General features: G+C 38.1%; 1 protein-coding gene across 1 annotated transcript; it reads right to left on the bottom strand.

The window, feature by feature from the left end:
• Window positions 1–372: 372 nt before the first annotated feature.
• Window positions 373–23,902, bottom strand: LOC129364909 (uncharacterized). The gene is given in 26 exon segments (XM_055037859.1): window positions 373–953; window positions 1,110–1,149; window positions 2,667–2,751; window positions 4,929–4,964; window positions 5,089–5,343; window positions 5,420–5,737; window positions 6,054–6,440; window positions 13,014–13,046; window positions 13,165–13,419; window positions 13,694–13,996; window positions 14,325–14,711; window positions 15,185–15,217; window positions 15,336–15,590; window positions 15,865–16,164; window positions 16,507–16,893; window positions 17,082–17,169; window positions 19,945–19,984; window positions 20,775–20,859; window positions 21,274–21,309; window positions 21,435–21,594; window positions 21,597–21,688; window positions 21,765–21,910; window positions 21,912–22,065; window positions 22,341–22,853; window positions 23,032–23,119; window positions 23,771–23,902. Coding segments are annotated over 25 exon segments (4,491 nt in total). The 5' UTR covers window positions 23,117–23,119; window positions 23,771–23,902; the 3' UTR covers window positions 373–935.
• Between the last annotated feature and the right edge of the window lie 3,292 nt (window positions 23,903–27,194).

Here is a 27,194-nt window from a genome sequence, read left to right as displayed (position 1 = left end):
TTTGCATAATATCTTTTTTTAAACTGCTATTTAATTTGATTCAGTCATCTTCAGCAGCACAACAGAAAATAGTTTAGCACTGCAAAAAAAAAAAAAAAAAAAAAAAAAAAACAAACTCCCCATCATAGTTGTTTCTAATAAAATTTTTTCCATTTAAATCAGTTGAAAATAGCAACTGATTTAAATGTATAGAGAATTTTGGCGACAAGGCAGTTTTGTATGTTTTTAGGAAAATATACAAACATCATAAATATTATATATTCAACAATTGGAAAAACCCATAACAGACACTGCATTTTGCCAAATTGTTTTCAATTTGGCAAATTCCAAAAATCATCAATACTCATCACATATGTTGGTCAATGTTTTATTTATTATAGTTAAAAAATAACTAAACAGATTTTTAGTCTTGAGTTGAAGGAACTCAGTGTTTCAGCTGTTTTGGGGCTTTCTGGCAGTTTGTTCCAGATCTGAGGTGCATAGACAATAAATTCAAGAAATGCTGCTTCTCCGTGTTTGGTTCTGGAGATGCAGATGAGAACCAGAACCAGAACCAGAAGACCTGAGAGGTCAATATAACAGCAGATCTTTAACATATTGTGGTGCTGAATTGCTCAGTGATTAGTAGACTGACAGAGATATTCAAAGTCTGTTCTCTGAGTTACAGAAAGCCAGTGGAGAGACGTTAACATGTTCTCCAATGAGAAACAGACATTCTACAGAAAGAGGTCAATGTTTATTCCCTTGTGTGTTGATGACCTCTGGGCAGTCAGACTCTGCTGAGCTGCTATTTCTTAGAGATCTGGAGATTTGTGTTTACATCGTCTCCTGTCGCTGTCTGCAGCTACGCGTGGAGGAAGTTGTTTAATCAAGAGGTTTAGATCCTCATGGTAAACATCTCCCTCAGTGGTACTGGCTCACAATTCAAGGCCCAGTTATTCATTAAGAGGAGCCTGTGGGAAATCAGAAGGAAAAACAGAAATATAAAAAAACAGATAAAACTGTCATGGTTACAAACTGGTGATTTTGACTCTTTCAAGGGGCATATTGATACAGCATTTGTTCATGATGATTTTTTTTGTAATCAAGACAGTGTAGTATACACCTACATTGACCTGTGGTCTGGTTGGAATTTTGACCTTAACAAACCTAGAAGGAAAAATAGAACAGTGAGAATCATTTGTGTATTTCATGATACAAGACAGAAACAAGTTCTGGAATTAGTAGTATGTGAGTCTGTAGGACGCAGACTTTTTTGGAGCTCAAACACAAGAAGTTCAATTACTACAGTGCTTCTGGAAAATATTCACAGTGATTCATTTTTTTGTATGTTCAGCATTATTTCAGATCGTATTAAATCAATGTTTCCTAATGTTTTGGGTGGAACAACAATAGATTTAATGGAACAGAGTCGATATTGACAGTTTGGGAAGCTTTGGCTGGCCGACAAATGGTTTAGGAATGTCCTGCATAGAGTTGGCCCAATGGCTGGGGAAAGGAAAACTTAGGCTGCTGTGACTTTACTGATACAACATTGCAGGGTTGCTTTTATATGTTTTGCTATTTGTTAAGTAGTTACAGTGGGAAAAAAGTATCTTATAACCAGAAAACTGTGCAATAGCCTACATCATTTATATATTCTTACAGCCAGTAGGAGGCCTGACCATCCAGCACAGACAGGACCAAGCCTCCTGGTATTTAATCAGAACCTTTATTTTCTCTTCTTCTAAGCAAGAAGTCGAATCGATTTACCATTGTGGAAACAAAAAAAGCATAATGCTTCTGCACAGTGTTAGTATTGTCTTCCCAATTGTGTTATAATACAACTTCTTTTCTCTCATGCCATTTTGATAAACATAATCAAGTTTAGTCTTCAGCATACATTCTGGATTGATGATCACTTATTTTTTAAATTGATAAATGCTATTTTGCACATTTGTTGACAACTGTTTTCATTTGATGTCTTTTTCCTCAATGGAGCCAAGAGGATACAATTGAGCTAATTTTCTATATGTTGTTGTTATTCCATTGTGTGGACAATGGTACATGTTGATGATACACAGAGTAAATATCATGACAACAGGCTATGTGACATGCAGAAATAATCATACAGTAGAAATCAGAATTTTAATTACAACACATTCTCTTTTGAGGTGAAAAACAATTGAACGCACTTTTGGATACATTTTGCTAAATTGAACCAAAATTCTAGCTTCGCGTTGACACACTGCTCACTAAAATCTCTCTGGAGCAAATGCTTCAACTGACTCATTTGGTACAATTATTCTCAAACTGTGAAAGCATGTAATTTGAGGTTATTCCAACGTTTTCACTAAATTTTGCACTGTTAATTTAGAAAAAAAATTAGATAAAAAAATAAAAAAATATTTTCCTTGTTTGGTTAAAAATATCTTATGCATATTATGATAGAGGCTTCACTTGGAATGTAATTATTGTCTTAATTTTACATTAAGACCATATGATGTTGAAGGTATTCTTGAATTATTTATTTCAACAAAAATAAATTCAATAATTAAAAAATATTTATTATTAATTTGCTCAAAACTTTTTTCGCCCCCCATTGTCATACTGACGGATATGTGTGTAGAATTTTTAGGAAAGAAATTAGACTCCAGGTGTACATTTACTCAAGTTCACATACTCACCACACGATGACTTTGAGCAGGCAGAGAAGTATGAGAACAGCGATTGCTACAACAAGTGAAATCTGAATTTTAGAACTCTGAGCTCCTGGGAAAATAAGAAGCGGAAAAAAACCTCAAGACAGATATTTCTGATGTTAACCATTGAAAAAACAACTTCTCACACCATCGTACATATGTTACTTCATAACCATATACTTGAATAACTAGGTAAAACATGTCTTGCAAGCAATTAGTTAGCTTTTTGTTGTATAACTAAAAACCTCAACAGTGTGCCTTTACTTTGATGTTGAATATAAAATTCAAGCAGTTTCGAGCAACTGGAGGCTGACCAAAACTTCATTTGATTGATTTGGTTTTCTATTTTGCTGAATAAGACAAAGAAATATTTTTGACTTCAAGATGGAAACCACGTGGCAATCAAAGTCCAAAACAAAAAAAAAAAAAAACCTAACCAGGGTGTTTGGACGGGGCTTTGGAAGGACTGCCAGATACTGATGTGTGTCAACGAAGAAGTTGAGAGACAAAGGATCAGAGAGTCTGATGTGCAGCGACAAATGAGCAGAAATCTTGGAGGGTGCCAGTGACGGAGGAACCTGAAGTCCTGAGGTCAGCCTTGCGGTGAAGGAACCCACAAAGAAGATTCAACTGATAGAATGCATAAAGAAGATCTGGACTTCTGCCTTTTGGGCACTGGAACCCAAAAGCTTGACGATCCTATTAGTCAGGAGGCCAAAAAGGAGGAAGAGCTTGAAGCTTGGGGACCAGCATTGGCTAAAGAACTTTAAAGTCATCTCATTAAGTCATGGAGATGTCTTTGACCCAGTGCTGAGGCCTGGTCCCTGAGGACCCACAACAAATCACTGGGAATCCACTACAAGGCACTGGGGATCGCGGCGGGTCGACCTCCACCCTCTTGGAGACAGTCACTGTGGAGCTCAGGAGACTGAGTAGCTTGGAACTGAGGAGCTAATTCCACAGATGTTGTTGCTGTGGATATGACTGACATTGGAGCTGATGGATCAACTGCTGGTGTGTCTCTGGGGCGAGGAACTGGTTTTAAAGTCTTTATGCGTGGAGTGGAGGATCATGTACACTACCGTTCAAAAATTTGGGGTCACCCCATTCAGTACTATAGCTTCTGTGAGGAGCTAAACTGTTTTCAGATGTGTGCACATGGTTGCACAAGGGTTTTCTAAACATCAATTAGCCTTCTGAGCCAATGAGCAATCACATTGTACCATTAGAACACTGGAGTGATAGTTGCTGGAAATGGGCCTCTATACACCTATGTAGATATTGCACCAAAAACCAGACATTTTTAGCTAGAATAGTCATTTACCACATTAGCAATGTATAGAGTGTATTTCTTTAAAGTTATGACTGGTTTAGAGTTATTTTCATTGAAAAGTACAGTGCTTTTAGTGACATTTCAATGTGACCCCAAACTTTTGAACGGTAGTGTAGATAGTGACACAGACAAGAGGAGCAATGGATGAGAGTCCCATGGAGGTGGTTTGGGCACCGGCCACCTCTGGCCAGACAGCGGCCCGACCCACTGGAGAAGCTGTGAAGCATTGGGTCGACCCACCAGAGAGACTCTGGAGCCATCCTTGCGACTGTGGCTGTGGTGTTTAGATGGAGATGACAATGAAACAGGGAAACAGACAGGAGACGGCGAAACCAAAGGTGAAAACTGGGAAAGAGCAACAGGAAATGTGGAGGAGGGAAAAAGGGCCAAAGCCTGGGAGCTCTGGCTGTGTGCTTGCCAGCCATTTCTGCCAGAGCTGACTGATGGTGTCACTCCACCTTCTCCCACAACTCCATGAAGTTCAGGGCACAAATTTTAAATGCCAGAGGAAAGGATGGCAGGAAACAGATGAGAAAAATAGTGGGAGTAGATGAGAGAAACCAGCGAGGAGTGACTGAGGTGCTTTAGCAGAGTGGGAGGTAGAGTGCTGAGCAATAGACCTGGGTTGATTAGCTAACTGATTGCAGGTGTGAGGGGAGAATGTAAAAGCCAGACTTAGAGACGGGGGACCTGGCACAGTAGACATGGGAGAGTACCTAGGGAACTAGGAAATAAATCTAACACTAAAGAACAATTAGACACACAAAATAAACTAGAATCACTAGTATGGATTTTATTTTGATCCAGACTAACTGGATCAAAATAAGAAACTAACAAGGAAAAATAATGAAACTAAAACCCAACCCAGGTTCCTAAAAATGAACAGAAAATTCTTCAGAGAAATAGATCGATACCTTTTCTTTCAATGGTTTTACCAGTTGGCCGAATCCCTGAATGGAGAAAAATAAAAGCTGAATCAATGTGATTGTTTGAATCTGTTTTCATCTGCAACATTTAAATGACTTGATTTGGTGACTCAGCCACAGTAACATCCTTCCATATTTCTCTATTTACCTTTATCTTTAACAGTCAGCAGAATCTCTGGAGATGTCTGACTACCAATATCATTAATGGCTACACAGGAATAAATTTCCTTCTTAGTGATATGAACTCCATAATTTTCTCCTTCAGCTACTTTCACGGTTCCATTTGAGGTGTTCTTGAACCAGGTGAAGATGTTGACAGGAGGATTGGCTCTGCTGGAGCAATGCAGCTTCACCAAGTTATCTGCTGATGAGCTGATGTATGCTGAGGTTTCTTTGGGACCATCTGAGGAAAATGCAGCAAATCTCCAGATTATTGATGAGAACCAGCTGAACCATGATGTTCTGATAAAATTACTTACAGGGAAAACTGAGAGTGTATTTTGTCTTTGTTTCCTTATAAGGTTTTCTGTTATATTTTTCTGGAATCACAGGATATCTGGCAGAGCAGATGATATTGTATCCATCATATTTGTATGACAGAGTGATGCTCTGCTGGATTGTAGTTGTAAACGTTCCATCTGTGTTCCTCTCCATCTGTCTGCGAGGGTTTGGTTGGAGGTTCAAGGTGAGTTCAGGAGGTGATTGTGGACAGGGAGTGAGAGCGGAGCAGGTTACGGTGACAGACTTCTTCTCCCTCAAGTCACCTGAGATTTCAATCCTGGGGCTCCAAGCAGAATCTGTGCTTTCACATCACACACATTTTACACAGTGAGATACAGCATACTGACTCCTCCTTAGACACTTGTTGGGCATAACAAGATGGCGGATGATAAATATGACAGTTAGAGCACATTGAAAGATAAAGTTAGATAAAATATCCACTTTGTGTTCACAAATTGCTTTCTTTAACTCTCGACTCTGATCCTGTTGTCCAGAAGATGTGTAATTTTGCAGTGAAAACTCAGCTCATGGAATTTGTTTTACATCAAAAATGCATAATTCATTTTCTCGACATCTAAATATCAAATATAAATGAAAATAAAAGGCTCTCACCTCTAATTATTAAAAGAACAGGATCACAGACAGCAAACGATCTGAGCAGCCCATTCTCAATAATGAAGAAGTAACGGTCTGTATGACTTGGATGTATATTAGAAAACACAGTTGTGCAGTTTCTCTCACTCAGATTTCCAATCATTTTCATTTCATATTTGTTTTTTGACCAACTGCTGTTGAAAACCACAAGATGTGCATAACTGTCAACCCAGACTGCAGCTCTTATCCAAATTCCTGATGGTTTTGTGTTGTCATCAAACTTCATTGTCTTGTCGTCAGTAAAGCTACATGGAATTAGCAAACAGGATCCACTCAGAGCGCTAAGATGCTTTGGCGCAGTAATGTTGATTCCCTTGTGAGTCGAATGACATTCAGTCTGAACTCCTGTAAAAGTAGAGTAAAGATGGACACAATGTGAATCAATTGTGTCCATCTCCAGTGTGAATGATACCCAATGTGGCCTGGGTATCCGACGAGTATCGGATACCCAGGGGATACGTATCATGAAGAGAAGTTTCCTAACCTGTAAAGCACTGAAACAAAATCAAGATCTATCTCTTGGAACAAGAAAAATATATGTTTCCAGTAATGTCTTCAAATAACAGTGAGTGAACTAAGGCTGTGTTTACACTGCAGCCTGAAGTGATCCAATTCCATTTTTTTTGATGTAATGCGACCAGTATCTGATCTTTTCATTACAGTCTGAACACCACAGGTCGGATTCTTTTTGAATGTGACCCAGGCCACTTGGGTATCCGATACATATCCGGTTCAAATGTCATCCAACCTGAACATTATTGATACTCGACAAAAGACACTATTCCGCGTTCTGATACGACCGAGCGGGAAGACAATAATGAGGATTAAGCTATTAATATGGTGCTCCGATCAGACAACTTCAAATGGCAATTGGCAAAACACAGAGAACACTGACGTTATTGCGTCCTCTACTGCGCATGCGAGACACTTTCAGGTCATTTTCCCATTCACACTGGAGAACACAGACAGGTCACATATATCTGGAAGTGTGAAGAGTCACCGCAAAAAAATCCGATTTGACAAAATATCGGAATTGGGTCACTTCAGGCGCCAGTGACCCGATTCCTGGCTCACCTGGAAGAAACAAGACACTCAATAACACACTGAATGTCAGCACGTTCTCAGTCAAGGATGCCATCACTCTGTTATATTCCTCCATCAGCTCACAGAGACAAGATGAAAGAAAATCGTAAGTTTAAAGAAATCATTAATTGAAATATCAAGTTATGTCAGAGAAATGTCACATTTAATACAAAATGCATAAAAAAAGAGTAAAACAAAAATATTAAAATTCTGGCATTACACAATTAGTTAACAAAATTAGTAGAATAATAAGACTGTATAATATCTGATCATATATTACTATTTGACTTATTTACGTCATTAATCCATATAACCAACGTTATCTTTGACATAAATAGCATATATTGCACATTCAAAGACTATCATCCTATTGGTAAATAAAACATTACTTTCTATCAAAACTTAAAACATACCTAATGAGAGAAAAAGTTAAGCAAGTGGTTAAGATCAGTCCAGCAGCTTCTGCCCCTACAGATTAAATAGAATCCATTAAATAACCATAAACAGTCCCCACGACACAGCAATGGCTCCCAATGAACAGTTGACAACAGTTAACAGTTGGAAAATTAAACACAGTAAAAAATAACATTAGTTCTGATAACAGTTAAAAACATATTCAAAATGGCAAAACATGGCAAAATTACACATGAAAACCTGTATTTAGTTAAGTTAGTCTGAACTATATACTAAAAAAAAAACACAGAACTGATTCCCATACATACCAGTTTCAGATGGCAACAGAAAAAGGGAATGATCCCAGTTACTAGTTACTACGGTAACCATTAAGTATCAAGGGTAACATAACTTATATAGAATATAGAAGAATAGAATGTACTTTATTGGTCCCCAAGGGGAAATTGCTTATTAGTTGACAAGCTACTCCATCCAAATACTCCATGAAATATTAATAAAACAAATATATCCATAATAGATAAAAGGAAGGTGGGTTCCTCCACCGTCAGAGTGACGCAAGTAATTCAATATGACAGAATAAAAATAAACTAGCAAGCATGTACATGCAAATATGTTAAATCTATAAATAATCAGTTCATCAGAGAAAATTAGATTTTAGTTGATAAGAGTTGGGCATTGCAGAGTTTGATGACATTGAGCTGCAGGTGGTTCAGCCCACACCATGTGACAAAGCCATGCAGCTGCCCTGTCCTCAGTCTCATCACCCTTACTGATACAACCAACCGCAGCTGAGTCATCTGAGAACTTCTGTAGATGACAGGTCTCAGTGCAATAGCTGAAGTCTAATGTATAGATGCTGAAGAGGAAGGGAGAGAAGACAGTCTGTTGTGCAGTCTCTGTGTGTCTGACACACAGTGTCACAGGCGCACAAAGTGTAATTTGCCAATTAGATAGTCCACAATCCAGGACTATCTAACTACAGGTAGGCGATCCACCTGAATTGCCGTCGTCTTCTCACCCAGTAGAACAGGACGGATGAACAAGAGAAGTCACAAAACATAATTCTCACCATCATCACCGGTTGGTCGAGGTGAGTATATACACGGTTGAGCAGGAAGATGATGGCGCCCTCAACTCCAAGTTTGGATGATAGGTAAACTGCAAGGGTCCAAAGTGTGATTGTACCAGGGGTAGGAGCTGTGCTGGACGAGTCTCTCCACAGACTTCATGATGTGGGAGGTCAGCGCTACAGACCTGTAATCCTTGGAAACACAAGGATGCTGCATTTTTGGCACCGGAACAATGCAGGATTTTTTCTACATCACAGAGACCCTCTCAAGGAATAGGCTCATGTTGAAGATATGCTGGAAGACAACACAGAAGTTGATAGCAGAGGGTGGAACACCCTCTGGCTCACACCATTAGGGCCAAATTAGAAAATCAGTTCATATATTAAATGTTTTTTTAACCATTTTGATGGCGACATACAGACAAGAGGAACATGTTCCCATCAAATGGCAGCCAGGGCAATTCGGGAGAGTTCGTGGAATCCAAGGTGAAGCTCAGCTCTTTGCTGCCTCTCCACTTACGCTTCCAAACATTTTAACGGAAAATCCTGTTTTCAGATTGAAAATGTATGCTCCTGGATTATGACATAAAAATTCCACCAAGAGAGCGGAGAGCTTTGCAAGCAAAGATTTGCTCCGAGCAGTAAGCACAAGGACACGTATTGAAAAGAAAGACAGGAAGACTTGCTTTTGAAATTAAAATGTAAGCAGAAGTATGAAAAGTTTTGAGAACAAAAGACATGAAATCCTCCTTTCAGACTGAAAATTTGTGCTCTTGGATTATGGCAGAAAAAAAATCCTCCATACCTAAGTGACTGTCATTATTACAAAGGCCAATGGTTTTGTTGTGATGAAAAGAAGCTTCCAATCATTTAACAGTTAGCAGTAAGAAACCAGACATTAGGTTCATTAGACCAAAAGAGGTCTGTGTTTATTCCCTTGTGTGTTGATGACCTCTGGGCAGTCAGACTCTGCTGAGCTGCTTTTCACCTTGGAGATCTGTGTGTATGCCGTCTCCTGTTGCTGTCTGCATGGAAGAAGCTGTTTAAGCAAGAGGTTAAGATCCTCATGTTAAACAGCTCCCTCAGTGGTACTGGCTCACAATTCAAGGCCCAGTTAGTCAATAAATCTATGGGAAATTAGAAGGGAAAACAGAAAATATAAAAACAAAATCAGATAAAACTGTCATGGTTACCATCAGCTGAATTTCACTAATTTAAAGAGCATACACCATGTTCCAAATTATTATGCAAGTGATATTTTCTCAGATTTTCCTTAACAGTCAATGCAAATGATGGTCAAAGTTCATAACTTTCAAGTCATGAACTATTACTATTACCGCATAAATCAAATTTTCCTGAACAAAGCTCCCTGTGAGAACTGCATTTTTTTCAAAAATAAAAAACTCAAAATGTACTGTTCCAAATTACTACACACAACAGATTTTCTAAACATTTTATGGATTACAAAGAACTGCCAACGGCCATTCTTTGAATGTGCAGCATTAAGTGGTCACATGTACAGAAATCAAGAGTTGTTTCAAATAAAAACATCTTAACAGACCGAGTTATATGTTAACATAGGATCTTTCTTTGATATCACCTGCACAATTCTTGCATCAATTGAAACTGTGAGTTTGTTGAAAGTTTCTGCATGAATTTCTTTGCAGGATGTCAGAATACCTTCCCAAAGCTGCTCAGAAAAGATCTGAGGGTGGGATATGAACTGCATCCCACCCTCAGATCTTCTGCTTGAGGAAACTCCAAAGGTTCTCAATAGGGTTGAGGTCAGAGGAGAATGGTGACCACGCCATGAGTTTCTTCCCTTTATGCTCATAGCAGCCAATGACACAGCCAGTGATATTCCTTGCAGCATGAGATGGTGAATTTTTATGCATGAACATGAGTTCGCTACGTAAGGTACGGCTCTTCTTTTTAAACCATGAAAAAAAGTGATAATCAGAAAGTCCATATACTTTGCTGAGGTCATTTTTACACTTTTGGGGACTCTGAAGGGGCTGACCAGCCCTCTCTCTCCCCATAATTTCGGCCCAAAATATGACTCCACCATCTCCTTGCTGACATCACAGCCATGTTGGGACGTGGTGGCCATCCAGCACCAATCCACTACTGCGTCCATCTGGACCATCCAGGGTTGCACAGCAGTCATCTGTGAACAAGTCTGTTTGAAAATTAATCTTCATCTATGGCTGGACCCATTGCGACCATTTGAGCACTGGTTAGGGGTGGCCTAACCTCCAAACCTCTGGAGGATCCTCCACCTTGAGGTTCCGGAGGCACCAGCAGCTTCAAATAACTTTTTTCAGCTTTTTAACAGCTGAACTCTTAATCCGATGAATTTGTCCAACAGAAACCTTCCTCATTATGTTTTTTTCTGTACAAACCCATCTTTGTTCTGAATCAGCCACAAATCTCTTCAGTTTTCGTTTCATACCTTGTCATACGGCACTACACTATCTGATGATTTTTGTCAGCAGAGGGATCCTTTCTCTTTCCCATATTATGTGAAACATGTGGCCTGTTTAATAATGTGGAACATCCTTTTTAAGTAGATTTCCTTTTATTGAGCTCACCAGACAAATTAATCAACCCAGCTCTCTGAAATTAATTATAGTGATTCAAATATCATCTATAAATTTGATAGCACAACAAAAATGCAATCTTTATGACACTTAGATCCAATTTGCATAATAATTTGGAACACGGTGTATTGATACATCATTTGTTTGGGGAGATTTTCTATCATGAGAACAGTGTAGTGCTACACCTACACCAAGCTGTTATGCAGTTTCGGGTGTCTTCCTGTGAAACCTGGAAGAAATTACAGAGCAGTCAGAATTATTGTTGTGTTTGGTGATATGGGAGAAGAACCAGTTCTGAAATTAGTAGTGAGTGAGTCTGTAGGATGCAGATGTTTTTGGAGCTATTAATGTAGTAGCTGTGGATGGAAAAAATATATTATACTCAGAAAAGTGAGCAATAACCTATGCCATTTATATATTTATAGCCTGGAGGAAGTCTGACCAGACAGGACCGACCCTCCTAGCACTTCAGCAGAGCTTTCATTTTCTCTTCTTTCAATTAAGAAGTTTATTTGAATTACCATTATGAACAATGGTATATTTTGATGATACAGAGTAAATGTCATGTCAAAGTTTTAGTAGAAAGTTGCACAGTTGATTTAGAAAAAAAAAATAGATGAGGTAAAAAGATATATATATTTTCTTTATTTATCAGTTACAGTTTCAATAAAGGTTTTCACTTGAAAAGTATTTAAGGTTTTACTTTTACACAAGTACCAACATTGTTATATTTAACTGTGGACCTATTCTTGATTTATTTTTCTTTGCATTTACTTATGTGAATACTTTGAGTTTTCTGTTTGTTAAATTTTTCCAGAATTTGCACAATACATTTTTTGCCCCACATCATCATAATAGGGGATCTCTGTCGAATTTGTTTAGAAAAGAAATAATTTAGTACATTTAGGACTAAGAAAATATTGAACCAAATGAAGGAACAGTGAAGTAACTTTAATAGACTTAAGTACACTTCTAAGTACACAAACTCACCATAGGATGATTTTCAGAACACAGGCAATCATCACAATCCCTAACGTTGTCAGAACTGGGATTTGGACTTCAGAACTATCAATTCCTGGGAAAATAAGAAATGAAAAAACTGAATACATGCAAGATATAACAGCAGAATATACATTAAAATCTACAATTGTAATGGCTTTCAAAAGTATGGAAGTACTGTACGTTCTGCAAAACTTCCTTTTCCTCCTAAACTGCTAGGCATCATATTTTTGTTTCATTAATTTTTTTGATGACTCAAACAAATAAAATTAGCTACTTTGCATCAATGAAAAAGAAAAAGTGAGTGCAAAGAAAATTCTTCAGAGAAGTATTTGAGTACCTTTTTTTCCAAGAACTTCAGAGTCCTCAAACCCTGAATGGAGAAAAAATAAATCGGAATCAATCTGATTCCTTTAAAAATAAATGCTTCTGATAAAAATTACTTATTTTTTAGAATTCTTGATCTAAGACTTGAGTTTGAAATTTATATCACAAGCAAAAATTGAGAAATGATCTGACAATAATTCTTGAGTCCTCACTTTAATGCTGAATCTAAAATCTGCAATTGTAACAGCTTTGAAAAGTATGGAGGTACTGTATGCTCTGCAAAACTTCATTTTCCAAATATGATGATAGGCATCATATTTTTGTTTCATTCACTTGTTGCTGATTCAGACAAATAAAATGAGCTAGTTTGCCACAATCCAAAAAAAGTGACTCCACAGAAAATTCTTCAGAAAAGTATTTGAGTACCTTTTGTTCCAAGAACGTCAGAGTCCTCAAACCCTGAATGGAGAAAAAATAAATCGGAATCAATCTGATTCCTTTAATGTTTCCATCTGTAACTTTCAAATGATCCTGGTGACTCAGTCACAGTAACATCCTTCCATATTCCTCTATTTACCTATTGCTGGAAGAGTCAGACGAATCTCTGGAGATGTCTGACTACCAACATCATTCCTGGCCACACAGTGATAAGTTGTCCCCTCAGTGACATGGACTCCATAATTTTCTCCTTCACCTACTTCCATGGCTCCATTTGCGGTGTTCTTGAACCAGGTGAAGATGCTGACAGGAGGATTGGCTCTGCTGGAGCAACGCAGTTCCACCCATCTACCTTTTCTTAAAGTGATGGATGCTGAGGTGTTCTTGGGAGAATCTGAGGAAAATGTAACACACCTCAAGATTATTGATGGGAACCAGCTGAACCATGATGTTCCATCAGGATCATTTACAGCAGCTGTGCCCAAAGTCGGCATCCTGCATGTTTTTGTTCTCTCCCTGGTGGTAGAAACAACCGTTTCCGGATGTCAATGTTCCACTTAGGCCTTCTAATGAGCCGTCATTTAATCCAGGTGGATTAAACCAGAAAGGGAACTAAAACATGCAGTATGTCGGCCATCCAGGATCAACTTTGGGCACCATTGACTTACAGGAAACACTGAGAGTCACATCTGTATTTGCTGTCTTGTGTTTTCCTCCAGCTACAGGATATCTGGCAAAGCAGGTGATCTTGTATCCATCATGGATCTCTGACAGAATGATGTTCTGCTGGATTATACTTGTAAATGTTCCATCTGTGTTCCTCTCCATTTGTCTGTGAGGGTTTGGTTGGAGGTTCAAGGTGAGTTCAGGAGGTGATTGTGGACAGGGAGTGAGAGCGGAGCAGGTTACGGTGACAGACTTCTTCTCCCTCAAGTCACCTGAGATTTCAATCCTGGGGCTCCAGGCAGAATCTGTGCTTTCACATCACACACATTTTACACAGTGAGATACAGCAGACTGACTCCACTTCAGACAGGTGAAGTATAACAAGATGACATATTATAACGAAAAGATCACATTGAAAAAAAATTACATCAAGCATCCTCTTTTATGTTGACAAGCTGCTTTCTTTAACTCTGGTTTCTGATTCTGTTGATGATCAGAAACCAGAGTATGCTATGTTTAGCTTTCACGGTAAAGCTAAACATAGCAGATGTTTAGCACTCAGTTTATGGAGTTTTTCTTAACCGTAATTCATTCTCTCTTAATATCACATACATAAAAATAAAATGCTCTCACCTTTAACTACTACTTGAACAGGATCACAGGAAGCAAATGATCTGAATGGCCCGCTTTCAACTCTGAAGTAGTATTTACCTCGATCGACGTTAGACATACGAGAAAACAAAGTTGTGCAGTTTCTCTCACTCAGATTTCCAATAATATTGATTCCATATGGGCTTTCTGACCAACTGCTGTTGTAAACTATCTTATTTGAATGAGTGACAATATACATTGTAGTTTTTGTCCAGATTCCAAATGTTTGACTTCGGCCGTCAAACTTCATTATCTTGTCGTCAGTAAAGCTACATGGAATTAGCAAACAGGATCCACTCAGAGCATTAAGATGCTTTGGCACAGAAATGTTGATTCCCCTGTGAGTCGAATGACATTCAGTCTGAACTCCTGTAAAAGTAGAGTAAAGATGGACACAATTTGAATCAAAATGGTCATAAAGAGAAGGTTCCTCACCTGTAAACTGCAGCCTTTCACGTGAGGACCATTTAAACAGAACAGGATCTATTTCTTGGGACTAGAAAAATAAATGCTTCTGATAAAAATTACTTATTTTTTAGAATTCTTGATCTAAGACTTGAGTTTGAAATTCATATCACAAGCAAAAATTGAGAAATGATCTGACAATAAACAATTCTTGAGTCCTCACTTTAATGCTGAATCTAAAATCTGCAATTGTAACAGCTTTGAAAAGTATGGAGGTACTGTATGCTCTGCAAAACTTCATTTTCCAAATATGATGATAGGCATCATATTTTTGTTTCATTCACTTGTTGCTGATTCAGACAACTAAAATGAGCTAGTTTGCCACAATCCAAAAAAAGTGACTCCACAGAAAATTCTTCAGAAAAGTATTTGAGTACCTTTTGTTCCAAGAACTTCAGAGTCCTCAAACCCTGAATGGAGAAAAAATAAATCGGAATCAATCTGATTCCTTTAATGTTTCCATCTGTAACTTTCAAATGATCCTGGTGACTCAGTCACAGTAACATCCTTCCATATTCCTCTATTTACCTATTGCTGGAAGAGTCAGACGAATCTCTGGAGATGTCTGACTACCAACATCATTCCTGGCCACACAGTGATAAGTTGTCCCCTCAGTGACATGGACTCCATAATTTTCTCCTTCACCTACTTCTATGGCTCCATTTGCGGTGTTCTTGAACCAGGTGAAGATGCTGACAGGAGGATTGGCTCTGCTGGAGCAACGCAGTTCCACCCATCTACCTTTTCTTAAAGTGATGGATGCTGAGGTGTTCTTGGGAGAATCTGAGGAAAATGTAACACACCTCAAGATTATTGATGGGAACCAGCTGAACCATGATGTTCCATCAGGATCATTTACAGCAGCTGTGCCCAAAGTCGGCATCCTGCATGTTTTTGTTCTCTCCCTGGTGGTAGAAACAACCGTTTCCGGATGTCAATGTTCCACTTAGGCCTTCTAATGAGCCGTCATTTAATCCAGGTGGATTAAACCAGAAAGGGAACTAAAACATGCAGTATGTCGGCCATCCAGGATCAACTTTGGGCACCATTGACTTACAGGAAACACTGAGAGTCACATCTGTATTTGCTGTCTTGTGTTTTCCTCCAGCTACAGGATATCTGGCAAAGCAGGTGATCTTGTATCCATCATGGATCTCTGACAGAATGTTCTGCTGGATTATACTTGTAAATGTTCCATCTGTGTTCCTCTCCATTTGTCTGTGAGGGTTTGGTTGGAGGTTCAAGGTGAGTTCAGGAGGTGATTGTGGACAGGGAGTGAGAGCGGAGCAGGTTACGGTGACAGACTTCTTCTCCCTCAAGTCACCTGAGATTTCAATCCTGGGGCTCCAGGCAGAATCTGTGCTTTCACATCACACACATTTTACACAGTGAGATACAGCAGACTGACTCCACTTCAGACAGGTGAAGTATAACAAGATGACATATTATAACGAAAAGATCACATTGAAAAATAAAATTACATCAAGCATCCACTTTTATGTTGACAAGCTGCTTTCTTTAACTCTGGTTTCTGATTCTGTTGATGATCAGAAACCAGAGTATGCTATGTTTAGCTTTCACGGTAAAGCTAAACATAGCAGATGTTTAGCTTTACCGTCAATACTCAGTTTATGGAGTTTTTCTTAACCGTAATTCATTCTCTCTTAATATCACATACATAAAAATAAAATGCTCTCACCTTTAACTACTACTTGAACAGGATCACAGGAAGCAAATGATCTGAATGGCCCGCTTTCAACTCTGAAGTAGTATTTACCTCGATCAGCATTAGACATATGAGAAAACATAGTTGTGCAGTTTTTCTCACTCAGATTTCCAATAATATTGATTCCATATGGGCTTTCTGACCAACTGCTGTTGTAAACTATCTTATTTGAATGAGTGACAATATACATTGTAGTTTTTGTCCAGATTCCAAATGTTTGTCTTCGGCCGTCAAACTTCATTATCTTGTCGTCAGTAAAGCTACATGGAATTAGCAAACAGGATCCACTCAGAGCGCTAAGATGCTTTGGCGCAGTAATGTTGATTCCCCTGTGAGTCGAATGACATTTAGTCTGAACTCCTGTAAAAGTAGAGTAAAGATGGACACAATGTGAATCAAAATGGTAATGAAGTCAAGTTTCCTCACCTGTAAACTGCAGCCTTTCACATGTGAACCATTTAAACAGAACAGGATCTATTTATTGGGACTAGAAAAATAAGTGCTTCCAGTAATGTCTCCAAATGAAAGTGAGAGAAGTAACAGTTCACCTGGAAGAAAAAAGACACTCAGTAACATGCAGACTGGCAGCAAGTTCTCAGATAGGGGTGCCATCACTCTCGTATGTCCCTCCATCAGCTCACAGAGACAAGATGAAAGAAAAGTTTCAGTTTAAATAAACCTGGATAATTAAATAGAATACCATCTGAATGCCACAGCATAAATTGAGACTCATCTGACCAGGCAACATTTTCCAATCTTCAATTGTCCAATTTTGCCTGTGCGAATTATATAGTCAGCTAAGAGCACACCGACAACCAGTGTGGTCATCTGCTGCTGTAACCCATTCATTCGCCTCAGGGTTCGATCGATGTTTTGCACATTCAGAGTTTCTCGTCTGCATACCTCGGATGTACGGAGTGGTTATTTGAGCTCGAATCAGTCTGGCCATTCGCCTCTGACCTCTCAACAAGAGATTTGCGCCCACAGAACTTTTGCTCACTGGATATTTTCTCTTTTTCGGACCACTCTCTGTGAGCCCCAGACATGGTTGCGCATGAAAACCTCAGTAGATCAGCAGTTTCTGAAATACTCAGAGCGGCCTCTGTGGCACCAACAACTACACCACGTTCAAGGTCACCTTCATTCCCCATTTTGATGCTCGGTGTGAACTACAGCAGATCGTCTTGGCCATGTCTGCATGCCTAAATGTATCGAGTTGCTTCCATATGATTGGCTGATTTGACATTCAGCAGTTGGACAAGTGGAGCTACTAAAGTGGCCGATGAGTGTATCTCACATTCAAAGACTGTCAGACAAATGACAGTCTTTGAATGACACACAAATGATTATTTCGTATCAAGATTTATAACATACCTAACAGGAAAAAAGGTGAAGTTGGTGGATCAGTCCAGCAGCGTCTGAACCTAAAGAATAAATAAAAATTCAATAAATAACCATAAACTATCCCGACTACCGAACAATGCTTCACTGAACAGCTAATGCCAATTAACATTAAACACAGTAAAAAAAAAAAAAATGACATTATAACGGTTAACGTACATACAAAACTTGGCAAAATTACACATGAAACACAATATGAAACTAAATTTGTCTAAAATATAACACTTGTAAAGAAAACATCGAAGCAATCCTCGAACATACCGCAGTTACAGATGTTAAGACAAGGGCTCGAGATGACGGTTATTGGTTGCTCTGGTAACCACCCACTGTAGCTTGGTATAGGTTACGTTCACACGGAAGTGACGCAATTCCAATTTTTTTTTTGACAGATCGGGTTTTCTTGGCGCGCTCATTCGCATTTCCAAATATATGCGACTCGTACGTCATCTCCGGTGTGAACTGCAAAGACCTGAAAGTGTCCCGCATGCGCACCAGAGGGCGCAATAAACACACACGTAGGCTTGATTATTCTCATTGCGTTTTAATATTTGTGACATGATGTGGTTTTATCTGTCACAATTCGTGTCTTCTGATTAAACCTGCCAGGTTTTTGCGTTGTGTCTCGAGCGCACCAGGGCGTCTCTTCTCCTGCATCTTAATGTATGATTCTGCTGATGTTTATTATCATTCTGTTATATTTTTTCCCTGGACAGTTCTATGTTTGCTTATGAAGCATTTGAGAACAACATGGTTGTCCAAAGTGATACAGAATAAGTCACCCGCTCTGTTCATCGTGACACTGCTACAGTTCGTTGTTTCACAGCAGGTCTGATAGTCAGAGTGAAAGTGGTGCTAATTTGCCCTGATTGGCTCATGGGTTAGAGAGTAACCAATCAGGAATCAAGGAAGCCCTACAGCCCTTGTCCTGGTTGGTTAATTGACTCATGTATTGCTGCTTTACTCTTAGGGGTTTGGGGTACCCTGTACAGTCCCATCACATAGGTTTCTATCTGTTAAAAAAACTATGTAAGTAGGTCAGTGACCCCTTGTAATGCTTTGCTGAGCTTTTTTGTTAGATCATATTACCAGAGGTTTCTTTTCCTTTATTTTTCACTAGATGACAGTTAGGCCCTGTTTTGTTTTATTTTCTTTGGCACAAGCTAATTGTCAGAACAAGTTGTGCAACCTTTTGGGATTTTTGCAAAAAAAAAAATCTTTATTTTTTTTAGAAGGACTCAACTTGAGCCCAACTCAAGAGGATCTGGGAAAGCTGTAGACTGGTTTTAATAATCTGTCAACAAAACTGTGATAATGAAAAGAAGTAACGTCTTAAACAGTCTGTGCAAATAATCAATCTAAATGTGATTCACTTCACGAATGCACTTTTTAAATATTCAAATTCCTTGAATATGACTATAGATTTCTTTTCAAGATTGAATGAAGACTTTTGTTCAAAAATTGCATAGTTATTTCCATGAATCCTAAATAATTTCGGGCATAAATTTCAAACAGATGAATTGGATCTGTTTCGAAATTTACTACAAAATTAGGCCAATGTTTTTGGTTGTGAATAGAGCTTCAAATTATTTTAACAAGTTGCTGTAAAATCCCAATAAAACAGGTTTTCCAATGAGAAACAGACATTCCACAGAAAGAGGTCAATGTTTATTCCCTCTGGGCAGTCAGACTCTGCTGAGCTGCTATTTCTTAGAGATCTGGAGATTTGTGTTTACATCGTCTCCTGTCGCTGTCTGCAGTTACGCGTGGAGGAAGTTGTTTAATCAAGAGGTTTAGATCCTCATGGTAAACATTTCCCTCAGTGGTACTGGCTCACAATTTAAGACCCAGTTAGTCATCAAGTGAAGCCTGTGGGAAATCAGAAGGAAAAACAGAAATATATATAGAAAAACTGCCATGGATACCAACAGGTGATTTTGATTCTTTTCAGAAGCATAATTATACATCATTTGTTCATTCTCTATAATGAGAACAGTCTACTACTGCACTTACATTGACCTGTTTTGGAGTTTTATGCCTGAACTTATAAACCCTGGAAGAAATAATAGAACAGACAGAATCATTCTTGTGTTTCATGATCCAAGACAGGAACAAGTTCTAAAATTAGTAGTAAGTGAGTCTGTAGGATTTATACTTTTTTGGAGCTCAAACTACAAAGATATATTTTTACACATAAAAAGTTCAAGTACAACAGCACATTCGGAAAATATTCATAGCGACTTATTTTTTTATTTGTTACAGCCTTATTCCCAAAGAAATTTTGGGGTGTTTTGTAAATTTATATATATAAAAAAACAACAACAGAGAAATCACATTTATATAAGTATTCATAATCTCTGCTTAGATAGGCTTAAGGGCCCTGATAATGGCTGATCAAATTGTACTAATTGGTCACCGTCTCTAAAACACAATTTATGCACAAATATTTTTATTTTATTTTAAAGCAATCTAAACACATGTGAGGACATATGAAGGTCCATCAGGCATTGCAGGGTCTACTAAAAATACACTACTGAAAATATACCAAGCCTCCTGGCACTTCGTCAGAGCCTTTATTTTATCTTCTTAAAAGTGAGAAGTCAAATCCATTTACCATTGTGGAAACGAAATAAGCAGTGTTAATATTGTGTTCCCAATTATGTTATAATTCAGTGTTAGATACAACTTCTTTTCTCTCATACTGATGGATTTGTGTGCAGGAAAGTAATTAATTTAATACAATTAGAAATAAGAAAGTATTCAACGTAATGTAGAAACAGGCAAGTGTTGGGAACAGACTCAACGTCACTTCTTTGTACACTTACTCAAATTCTCACACTCACCACAAGATGATTTTGAGCAGACAGACAAGGACAAGGACCCCCACCCCTGAAAATATTGTCATCTGAATATGTTGAGAGTCAGCTCCTGGAAAAATAAATAGTGAATAAAACTGAAGATATGTACAGTATTTTTAGAGTTCATATATTTCTGGTTCAGTCTTTTGAGAAAACTTCATGCAATGTGATACCATTTGATAACCACAGACTTTTAAAGAGAAGTTCAGCATGGCTGGAACACTAATGACAGCTAACCTTTACTGTGAAGTAGAATATAAAACTTGAAAATTTAATAAGTCTAGAAAACTATGGAGCAAATGCAGTCTGACCAAAACTTCACCAAAACATTTTCTTTAGGAACACCTTATTCCTAAAGAAATTCATTTTAGAAATAAAATGTTTTTGTTTTTTTTAACTGAAAAAGGACAAAGAATTTAAGCTAGTTTGCAACAATTAAGAGAAATGAGTGAACAGAACATTTTCCAGTGAAGCAGATGAGTACCTTTTCTTTCAACAACTTCATCAGCTGGCTCATACGCTGAATGGAGAAAAACAAAGGGAATATGTTAAGAAACATATTCCTTAAATATGTTTCCATCTGTAACTTTCAAATGATCCTGGTGACTCAGTCACAGTAACATCCTTCCATATTCCTCTATTTACCTATTGCTGGAAGAGTCAGACGAATCTCTGGAGATGTCTGACTACCAACATCATTCCTGGCCACACAGTGATAAGTTGTCCCCTCAGTGACATTGACTCCATAATTTTCTCCTTCACCTACTTCCATGGCTCCATTTGCGGTGTTCTTGAACCAGTGAAGATGCTGACAGGAGGATTGGCTCTGCTGGAGCAACGCAGTTCCACCCATCTACCTTTTCTTAAAGTGATGGATGCTGAGGTGTTCTTGGGAGAATCTGAGGAAAATGTAACACACCTCAAGATTATTGATGGGAACCAGCTGAACCATGATGTCCTGACAGGATTATTTACAGGAAACACTGAGAGTCACATCTGTATTTGCTGTCTTGTGTTTTCCTCCAGCTACAGGATATCTGGCAAAGCAGGTGATGATGTATCCATCATGGATCTCTGACAGAATGATGTTCTGCTGGATTATACTTGTAAATGTCCATGTGTGTCCTCTCCATTTGTCTGTGAGGGTTTGGTTGGAGGTTCAAGGTGAGTTCAGGAGGTGATTGTGGACAGGGAGTGAGAGCGGAGCAGGTTACGGTGACAGACTTCTTCTCCCTCAAGTCACCTGAGATTTCAATCCTGGGGCTCCAGGCAGAATCTATGCTTTCACATCACACACATTTTACACAGTGAGATACAGCAGACCGACTCCACTTCAGACATGTGGAGCATAAAAAATAGAGAAGTGAAGGTAAGAATTCACTGAAAAATACATTTAGATTAAACATCCACTTTGTGCTCACAAACCGCTTTCTTTAACTCTGATCCTGTTGATGTTTAACTTTATAATAAAGTCTCAGTTAATGCATCATAATTTTTTTCCCTCTGTTCAACATGAACATTACACATAAATCAAAACGAAAACTTTCTCACCTCTAATTGTTATTTGAACAGGATCACAGACTGCCGTGGCCCTGAACGGCCCATTCTCCATCCTGAAGTAGAATTTCGTCGCTTGAATAGGTTGTATGCTAGAAAAGAGGGTGGTGCAGTTCTTCTCTTTCAGGTTCCCAATAATGTTCACGGTGTATCTGTTTTGTGACCGACTGCTGTTATAAATCGCATTTTGATGAAAGGACTCAACCCTGTGTTTGTCTGTTATCCAAACTCCAGTCGTTTCTCTCTTGTCGTCAAACTTTTCCAGGTTTCGAGTCGTGTCCATTTCTTTTGGATGACTGCTGTTGTGAGTCACATTCTTTGAATCCTCTTCAAAGTCTGGGTGACTTTGAAGCAAAACTTCAAATTTTTCTCTCTCCTTATCAGACGTTTCTCTTGGTATCTCCAGAAAACTGCATGGGATGAGCAAACAGGATCCGCTCAGACCTTCCAGTCTTTTTGGTGCAGTTATACTGAGGGATAAGTTCTTGGAACATCCAGTCTGAACTACTGTAAAAGCAGAGTAAACATTAATAGAATGTGAGGCAAAATATTGTTTGGGAAAACTTCCTGACCCATAAACTGCAGCCTGTTACATGCAGCGCCTTTAAGAAAACCAGAATCTATTTCTTGAGATGACAAATACTGCCAGTAATGTCTAATGAAAGTAAGAGGACAAACAGCTCACCTGGAAGAAACAAGACACTCAGTAACACACTGACTGTCAGCACCTTCTCTGTCAGGGCTGCCATCACTCTCTTATATCCCTCCATCAGCTCACAGGGACAAGATGAAAGAAAAATTTTGACTTCAGTTTAAATAAAAGTGGATGACTAATTAAGTTATGTCAAATTTGAATCTGCCAAACAAAATGCATGAAAAAAGGGTCAAACCCAAATATCCAAATTCTGTCATTACACAGTAAGTTAACAAAATTAGTAGAGTGATCATTATTCTCACTGGGACTCTATGGTCTTCTGTTGACCAGCAGGAAAACAAACCCCACAATTACTCTGGTTAAAAGAACTTCATTTCCTGCTTGTTTTGTTTCAAAATAGGAAGTCATTTTTCTGTAAGGTTTTTCTAGGTATGGGCAGGCAACTCTTATTTGTTCATCAAAGGTCCAATAGGTTCACCATATTTTTTTCTAACAAGGACAAACAAAATCAAGTTGGTTTCTAACATCGGCTCTGTGACTTCTACCCCAAAGTCGCAGAAGGCAACAGAAAAAGGGGCTCTGACTGTGAGCGTATGGTGATGTCTGGTAAATTCACATCACTAATCCACATAATCTTATCTTTAACATAAATAGCAATGAATTTACATGTTTTTAGAACAGGAAATAAAATCGCTCTTATATTTCAGAATCAGAGACGATCACACAATCAGCATATAAAACATTAATTTGAATAAAAATTAAAACATACCCAACAAGAGAAAAAGTGAAGTTAGTAGTTAAGATCAGTCCAGCAGCTTCTGCCCCTACAGATTAAATAAAATCCAATAAATAACCATAAACAGTCCCCACGACACAGCAATGGATCCCAATGAACAGTTGACAACAGTTAACAGTTGGAAAATTAAACACAGCAAAAAAATAAAAAAAAACAACGACATTAATGATGATAACTGTTAAAACCGCATTCAAAACATGGCAAAATTATTCATGAAAGCCTGTATTTAGTTAAGTTAGTCTAAAATATATACTAAAATATAACACTTGTAAAACACACAGACCTTATCCCGATACATACCAGTTTCAACAGAAAAAGGGAATGATCCCAGTTACTAGTTACTATGGTAACCACTCAGCGTCAAAAACAGAATATTCTACTGGTCGTCAAGAGATAAATGTGTTTTAGTTGGCAAGCTACTATACATTTCTATTATTATATTTATAATAGAAATGTAATAATAAAAGATAAAATTAATAAAATGTACAAAAAATTCATAGAAATAATTACAAATAGCTAGAAATAAATCTCTCTCTCTCTCTCTCTCTCCACACATATACATGTATATATATCCACATATATATATGTGGTAACTTAAACTGGTGTGGTAACTTAAGCTGAAGTTGAAAAGTTATTCAGTAACTTCACAGACATCACCTTTTATTCAGTTGTCTGCAGATGATCTGAATCCATCAGAGGAATCTGACAGAAAGGAAAGGTCTATTCACCGGAAGAAGAGAATAGTTATCCTCCAGTAAAATGTTTGCAGGCCATTGTGGGCAACATTACCAAGTCAGGGTCACTTCAACTTCTTATTACTTCCAACACAGATTGTTTTGCATTTGAGTTCCACAGAATAAATGTCACATTGTTCATAGAAATGTTTTAATATTATTTCTTTTGCCTCAAAGATTTCCCAGACACCATTGATTCTGTTGCTCCCATTAAGGTGAAACTGTTCTCTTCCCCATGGCGTAATTGTCAAGGACACTATGATATGGCCCAAAATGGAAATGAATTCACACTCATGCCCTAAGAGATCAGTCTGGTAAAAATAATCTACAACATTCAAGGAGAAGTCTATGTTTTTATGCCAAATTGAGAGTTTATTAAAGCACAGAATACAAATAGAGTAGAAGAGCTAAGACCTTACATTACTCAATGAGGGATGATATTGTTGGAGACTGAACTGTTAGAGGCGGATGTTTGTTCTACATGTATCAGGTAATATTCTGCTCATTTATTGCTGCTAAGATTTAGCTATAAAAATCTTCCTGAAACATTTAATATCTCATTTAATATCTCACATAAACACCACTCACACTGAGTCCAACAGCTGGAACGTACTGAAGAAATACTTCTAATTGGCTCTCAAGCATTTCATTTGCCCTCAGATTTTAAATATATGGACCAATATTAGGACTATATGTGTGTGTAGGAAATAAAAACTTCTGTAAGTGAGAACAGCTGTGTGATGTAAAGAGACATCAGAACGCAGTGAAGAGGGATTGTGTGAACAGTGAACAGTTGTTCGTGAAGCTCAGATCTCGGTCACTCTGTTGTCGTCGTCTGCTTCTTCTGTGTCCTGAGGAAACGAGACAGCAGGAAGGTCCTGGTGTAAATTCACTGCAGGGACAAACCCAGCTGCAGACTTCCCGTCCCTCACCTTCTCTTGTATCATACACTCTTAAGACATTTGAGTCAAAAACTATCTGAAGTGGTTACTTTGCTAACCCAGGCTAAGGTTTATTTAGCAAAACAAAAAGATGCTGTGGGTCGACTCAGCATTCACTACACTGAGCTCTGACTGGTGCATTAAAGAGGCCTGTCATCCTCTTTAGCCATTGTGTAGCAAGGTTCAAAGGTTAAGGACTGTTTTCAATGTAACGTTTTTTATTTCAATAACGTGACAGATGTAGTAGGTCTGAAGTCAGAAGTCTGAAGTTTCAGGCACAAATTCACAAAATGTGGTTTTTATAGCAAAGAGAAGTCAAGATACTTTAATAAGACTCCAACTTCTTACTTTTGGCTCGATGGTCAGTGTCTCTATGTCTAAAACCTTTAGTTCCTGAGCTTCACTTTCCTCAGTGGAAACTATTTCTACACACAGTTACTGTAATGCGTCAGATTTATATTTCAATAGGATTTCAGTGTCTTTTAATTCGTGTGGCTGCAGATTTTTTTTTTTGACTGACTGACTGTCCTCTCCTTCCTGACCTCACCTCTCAGCAAAGAAAAGCGTTTAACTTTATGTCATATTTATTGCTGTTTCATATTTGGTTACTGTATTTTTTAAAATCTTTTTTATCATGTAAGGCAAGTTGATCTGCTTGTTGCTTACATATGCAATATAAACTTGACTCGACATGTATCAGGTAAAAATCAATGTTTTTGTTTTTATTTGGGCAAAAGTTTGAAATGTAATATTGAGCAGGAACACAAAGTTAAGTGTTAAAACACTTAGCACAAATCACAAGGAACACAGGGAGCTCTGACTCTGTGTTCCTTGTGATTTTGTCTTTTTGTTCATTTTTCATTAAAACAACAAAGTATTTGTTGTATTTTTCCCTTTTTCTTCTCTGCACATTTAAAACAGGAATTGATCAAATGGACAGAAAAGTTTCCACTTTTTAACTTTGACCAGGGAACTGAAAAATTGAGACCTGACAGGGCTCAGAAAAGAGGTCGTACATATTGTTTTACATCCTCATACTCAAATAGATTTCAAGCAAAAACAAATATTTTTAGAATATTTGTTTGAAAAACATTGCGCATAGAAACACTCTCACTCACACACACACACACACACACACACACACACACACACACCACACACACACACACACACGCACGCACACACACACACGCACGCACGCACGCACGCACGCACACACACACACACACACACACACACACACACACACACACACACACCACACACACACACACACACTCCAAAATGTCTACTAGCCACAGAACTTTTAATAACTCAGCTTTAGAACTGAACCTGAAGTCGCTTTATGTTTCTGCTTCTGTCTGTGCAGGTAGTAAAAACACAAATTCAGTATTTTTTTTCCAGATTAATAGGTTATTGTGTGACTCATGTGCTTTAGAGGTTATATGGCATTTAATGGAGGCGGTTCCAAACCGCACAGCTAAACTATTTAATGTGAAACAATAAATGAGGGGTTGTAGTTTAAAACTGTAGGGCCGGGATGTCAAAGTCAAATACACTGAGGGCCAAAAAAATAAATTTGCTGCAAGCCGAGGCCAAACACAGTGTATATTATTGGATAATTAAATGAATAAAGCAATATTTTCTTCTGGATCTGTCAGTAACCTCAAGGAAAACATGTTCTACAGGCAAACAGCAAAAAATTTAATTGTTTTGAAAAAC

Source organism: Poeciliopsis prolifica, unplaced genomic scaffold (genome assembly GCF_027474105.1).
Source record: "Poeciliopsis prolifica strain line A6 unplaced genomic scaffold, Auburn_PproV2 SCAFFOLD012, whole genome shotgun sequence".
Classification (NCBI taxonomy): domain Eukaryota; kingdom Metazoa; phylum Chordata; class Actinopteri; order Cyprinodontiformes; family Poeciliidae; genus Poeciliopsis; species Poeciliopsis prolifica.
This window is presented reverse-complemented; position numbering and strand designations above follow the sequence as displayed.